Source organism: Conger conger, chromosome 8 (genome assembly GCF_963514075.1).
Source record: "Conger conger chromosome 8, fConCon1.1, whole genome shotgun sequence".
In the NCBI taxonomy this organism is placed as follows: domain Eukaryota; kingdom Metazoa; phylum Chordata; class Actinopteri; order Anguilliformes; family Congridae; genus Conger; species Conger conger.
The window spans coordinates 32,630,250-32,636,377 of record NC_083767.1 but is presented as its reverse complement, the minus strand read 5'-3'; the positions used below and the strand labels follow the sequence as shown (position 1 = coordinate 32,636,377).

Here is a 6,128-nt window from a genome sequence, read left to right as displayed (position 1 = left end):
ATTAGCAAAAACCACAGAACCCCTAAAACCCTCTTATCTACCATCAGCATGCTGCTCAGACCCCGTGACAACACCACACCCATTTATCATGACCTCTGCAACTCCTTCTTGCATTTTCCTCAAGAATAAATCACCAAGATCAACACCTCACAACCCACCTGTCTTCACCACTGATCTCCCCCTTGTCCCTCCTGCAAATCAGCATAATAGTGTCACCACTGTTGATCTCTACACCATCGCCGACATCATCTTTGCATCCAAATCAACAATGTGTTCTCTTGACCCCCTCCCCATCACGCTAAGGCCTGTTTACCTACTCTCTGTTACTACCTTGCTGTCATTTTTAACCTGTCGCTCTCTCATGGTCTAGCTCAGACTCAGCCTATAAAAATGCTGCTCTCACACCCATCCTCAAAGAACCAGATCTAGGTATCTCTAATCTTATCATCCCATCTCCAACCTCTCCTTCTTTGTCAAAACCCTGGGATGCATTGTTACATCCCAACTCCAAGCCTTCATGCTGTCCTATAACCTGTTTGAACGCCTCCAATCCAGCACAAATACTACATTACATTACATTAATGGCATTTGGCAGATGCTGTAATCCAGAGCGACGTACGACAAAAATACTACTAAAGATCTACTCGTATCTGCTGACTGCAATGCCCTCAACATCCTAATCCTACTTTATCTAAGCGCAGGCTTTGATACAGTGAACTATAACATCTTGCAGAAAATGCTGCTGCACCTGGGTGTTGAGGGTACCCCACTGGACTGGTTCAAGTCATATTTCTCTCACCGAAACATCCTCTCAGGACATAAATCTAACATAGCCACTACCACACAGGGTATTCCTTAAGGTCCCGTCCTCGGCCCCCCTCATCTTCACCATCTACATTTTACCACTTGGACAAATTGTCCATCATTTCAACCTGGATTTCCACTGTTACGCCGACGATATATAAATCTACATCAGCACTAAATCCCTCTGCAACCCAGCATTATCCCACATTGAAGCCTGCCTCTCTGCAATCAAAACCTAGATGAAACTCACTTGACCACCACATATAAAAGGTAAAAAGTTGGCATTTATATAGCGCCTTTATCCAAAGCGCTGTACAATTGATGCTTCTCATTCACCCATTCATACACACACTCACACACTGACAGTCATTGGCTACCATGCAAGGCACTGACCAGCTCGTCATGAACATTTGGGGGTTAGGTGTCTTGCTCAGGGACACTTCGACACAGCCCGGGCGGGGGATCGAACCGGCAACCCTCCGACTGCCAGACGACTGCTCTTACTGCCTGAGCCATGCCGCCCACATCAGTTATATTGTAAAGACATAATTTTTCCACCTACATAATATAGCCAAGGTCCACCCCTCCCTTCCCTCATCCATCTGCATCAAACACTCACTCATTCACTGTGGGCTTGACTACTGCAATGCTCTTCTGCTTGGCATCAGCTCCAAATCCCAAACTACAAACTACAAATGGTCCAAAACTTTCCAATCCTCACCAATATAAAGTCTTGGAATCACATCATCCCCATTTTCCGTGGGGATAGATGTTTTTGTTGCCGGCATTTAGAACACAATGAGCACACCTCAAATTCTTTCATGCTATAGCTAACCCTGTGACATTTCCCACCCCCCTTCTGCAGATGCCCCCTTGTGGCATCCTGGAAAGGAAATCCACTGTGCAATTTAGCTTCCCAACCATATAAAGGACTTCAAATGGATTTATGTTGTTAGTGTCTTTCATTTGTATGAGCCAGGAAACTGCTCGGTAGTCTGTCTCTAGTATGATTTTTTGGCCCAGAAAGTAGTATTTACTTTTTTGGCAAACATTTCTCAACAGTAGAGTAGTTTCATTCCTGTGGCAAAAGCTTACAGATGATGTAGGCTATAGGCTGCAGCTGTCCCAAATCCCAGCAGAATGGCCCCTAAACCTTGTTCAGATGCATCTGTCTGCACTGTCAATGTCTGTTCATACTCAGGACTCAGCAGCACAGGCAATTGACAAAGAGCACCTTTCAAGCCCTTAAAAGCTGCTTCACATTCTACCATCCACTGGATGTTGTTAGGCTGGGTTTTCAGGCTCAACTCAGTCATTGCCGCTGCCTGGGTGGAAAAGTCTGGAATAAAATGTCTGTACCACTCAACAAGTCAAAGGAATGATTTGCTTTTTTGTGTAGGCCAGTCTGCAGACATGATCACCTCAACCTTGAAGTCAGATCAGCCCCCCTCAGCCCAGCATATAGCCAAAGTAGGAGGTCTCCCAATAGCCAAAGCACACTTGCTTGGACGAATAGTCAAACCTGAAACCTTTATCCGTGTCCCCACCTCTTCCAAGTGCTGAATATGCTCCTCCCAGGTTGTAGATGATGATATTATCCAGGTAAGCTGCTACAAATTGCTCGGTACCCCAGAGAACCTGGTTCATAGGAAAGTTGTCGGGGCTCCATGCAAATCGAAGTGGAGTAATGTGAAGTGGAAGTGCCCAAATGGCGTCTTGAAGGCAGTCAGCTCCCGGCTGTCAGCTGCAAGTGGCACCTGCCAATAAACTTTGCAAAGATGCAAAGTTGTAAGGAATTTGGCCTTACCCAGGTGCTCCACCAGGTCGTCAGCCTTGTGGGTAAGGGCACTGGGTAAGGATCACATTCAGAAAAGCATCACAAGCAACCATCCTTCCTGGGAATCATTATGGTGGGGCTGCTCCATTCACTGATGGCTCAATCACCCCCAGCTCGATCACCTCCTTGAGCACTTAAGCAGGCTGATCCACCTTCAAAGTTATCTGATACTCCTGTAAAACCCCACGCTAACCCAACGACGGAATTTAGCGAGGGCTGAAGGTATCAGCATGCTTCTGGTGTTGCTGAAAGAATACTAATAGGGTTAAAAATTTGTGGCCCCTATGCGGAGAGTCTAGATTACATTACATTACATTACATTATTGGCATTTGGCAGACGCTCTTATCCAGAGCGACGTACAACAAAGTGCATACCCATAACCAGGGATAAGTTCGCTGAAAGACCCTAGAGGGAAGTACAATTTCAACTGCTACCTGTACAACAAAGAGAAGGACATGGGCCATTTTTCTTTTTGACAAACAAACAGAGCAAAAGTGACCAAAGTTAACTATCCAAACACTGCTTACCTAGCCAACTAAAAATACCGATACACAAAGCAAGTCACAGAGACAACAACAGGTTCACAGGGAGGTAGGGAGGGATGGGGAGAGGTGCTGCTTGAAGAGGTGTGTCTTCAGCTTGCGCTTGAAGGTGGGGAGAGATTCTATAGTTCTGACCTCAACGGGGAGTTCGTTCCACCACCGTGGAGCCAGAACAGACAGTAGTCGTGAGCGTGAGGTGGAGGTTCTGAGAGGGGGAGGTGCCAAGCGGCCTGTGGAGGCTGAACGAAGCGGTCTGGCAGGGGTGTAGGGTCTGATGATTTTTTGCAGATAAGCTGGGGAAGACCCTTTAACTGCTTGGAAGGCTAGCACCAATGTTTTAAATTTGATGCGAGCCATGACAGGCAGCCAGTGGAGGGAAGTAAGCAGGGGGGTGACGTGTGAGTATTTGGGAAGGTTGAAGACCAGACGAGCTGCTGCATTCTGGATGAGTTGGAGGGGTCTGATGGCGGACGCTGGGAGGCCAGCCAAGAGGGAATTGCAGTAGTCCAGGCGGGACAGAACCATCGCTTGGACCAGGAGCTGGGTCGAGTAGGGGGTGAGAAAGGGGCGGATTCTCCGTATGTTGTATAGGAAGAACCTGCAAGACCGGGTCACCGCCGCAATGTTCTCGGAAAGGGACAGTCTGCTGTCCATCACCACGCCGAGGTTCCTTGCACTGGGTGACGGCGTGAGTGTGGTATCCCCGAGGGAAATGGAGAGATCCAGATGGGGAGAGGTATTAGCAGGGATGAATATCATTTCAGTTTTACCTGGGTTGAGCTTTAGATGGTGGTTGTCCATCCAGCTCTGGATGTCCCTCAGGCAAGCAGAGATACGGGCTGAAACCTGCGTATCAGACGGCGGGAACGAGACGAAGAGTTGGGTATCGTCCGCGTAGCAGTGGTAGGATAGCCCATGTGCAGTGATCACAGGGTCAAGGGAGCGAGTGTAAAGAGAAAAAAGAAGCAGGCCAAGGACTGAGCCCTGGGGAACTCCTGTGGCGAGGGGCCGAGGTGTCGATACCGAACCAGCCCAGGCAACCTGGAAGGAGCGACCAGAGAGGTAGGACTCAATCCAGTCCAGGGCTGTGCCACAGATGCCCATTGCTGACAGGGCAGACAGGAGGATGGAGTGATCCACAGTGTCGAAGGCAGCAGAAAGATCTAGAAGAATGAGGACAGAGGAGAGGGAGGCTGCTCGTGCGACATGGAGTGACTCACTGACGGAGAGGAGCGCAGTCTCTGTCGAGTGGCCCGATCTGAAGCCAGACTGATGGGGGTCTAGCAGGTTGTTGTTAGAAAAGAAGGAAGAAAGTTGAGTAGAAGCAGCTCGTTCTATAGTTTTAGAAAGGAAAGGAAGAAGAGATACCGGGCGGTAGTTCTGGATGATGGAGGGATCCAGGGTAGGCTTTTTTAGCAGCGGAGTGATGTGGGCCCTCTTGGAGGATGCCGGAAAACAGCCGGAAGACAGGGAGGAGTTGACAAGGGACAAATGGGAGAATGTCAGGTGTGATAGTTTGGAGAAGAGAAGAGGGGATAGGGTCAAGGGCACAGGTTGTAGGGCGGTGGCAGAGCAGGAGTTGAGAAACATCAGAGTCTGTAAGGGGGGAGAAAGTGGAAAAGGAAGGGATGGGCCTAGAGGGGGGGAAGGGCACAGTGAGGGGGGTGGTGGTTGTAAAGGATCTGCATCTGAATTTGTGTTTGATAGTATTTTGCTTTGGCGGCAGTGACATCGGAAGAGAATGCCGCCAGGAGAGACTGGTAAGTCATGAGGTCTGAAGCGTCTCTGGATTTCCCCCACTTCCTCTCCGCTGCGCGGAGGCTGGCCCTGGAGGTACGGAGGGTGTCAGATATCCAAGGACTGGGAGGGGATGTGCGAGGTGGCTTTGAGACAGGGGGACAGAGAGAGTCAAAGGCGGAGGAGAGAGATGAAAGGAGGGTGGCAGATGCAGAGTCAGCGGGGAGTTTGGAGAAGGATTCGAGAGGGGGGAGTGAGGCGGTGACGGTGCTGGCAAAGGAAGAGGGTGAGAGGGAGCGGAGGTTACGGCGGGCTGAGGAAGTGTGGGTGGGAGGAGGGGGAGGAGGATGGGGAGGAAGAGGGAGGGAGAATGAGATGAAGTGGTGATCAGATGTATGCAGAGGGGTAACCGTGAAATCGGAGCATGAGCAGTTCCTCACAAAGACAAGGTCTAGGACATTGCCCGCCTTGTGGGTTGGAGGAGAGTGTTGCAGGGAGAGGCCGAAGGAGTGGATTAGCGGTAGGAAGGCAGCAGACTGGGAGGCTTCTAGGTGGATGTTGAAGTCTCCAAGGAGAATCAGTGGGGTGCCATCCTCAGGGAAGGAGCTGAGAAGGGTGTCTAGCTCATCAAGGAAGTTTTCCAGGGGCCCTGGAGGACGGTAGATAACTGCAATGAAAAGGTTAGTAGGGTAGGATACTGCAACAGAATGGAATTCAAAAGTGGATATGGACAGGTCAGAGAGGGGGAGAACAGAGAATTTCCATGAGGGGGAAATTAAAAGACCAGTACCACCGCCACGGCCGGAAGGCCGGGGAGTGTGCGAGAAGGAGAAGGAGGAGGAGAGGGCAGCGGGAGTGGCGGTGTTGTCAGGTGTGATCCAGGTCTCCGTGAGGGCAAGGAATTGTAGGGACTGGAGGGAGGCATACGCAGGGATTAAGTCAGCCTTCCGAGTGGCAGACTGGCAGTTCTCACAGGGGGTCAGCGGGGGATAGCTGAGGTTTGAGGGGTTCCGACGCCGTGGAGGCCCACGTCGCAGGGGGGGTCTTCGAGGGAGATAGCAGACTGGGATGGGGTGAAACATAACATCACAAACTGGGACGGAGCGACGCACCAGTCTAATATACGCTAGCGTCGCTCTGACACGCCTATTTAAATGGCCTACAATTACTCACAAGCAATACCAAATCAAAGCTAATCTACTGATAA

At 50.2% G+C, this 6,128-nt stretch overlaps 1 protein-coding gene across 1 annotated transcript; it reads right to left on the bottom strand.

The window, feature by feature from the left end:
• Positions 1-3,256: 3,256 nt before the first annotated feature.
• On the bottom strand, positions 3,257-4,342 carry LOC133134834 (uncharacterized; the record flags this gene model as incomplete). The annotated part of the gene is made up of 2 exons (XM_061251307.1): positions 3,257-4,030; positions 4,226-4,342. Coding segments are annotated over 2 exons (891 nt in total), but the record flags the coding sequence as incomplete, so codon positions are not given.
• Between the last annotated feature and the right edge of the window lie 1,786 nt (positions 4,343-6,128).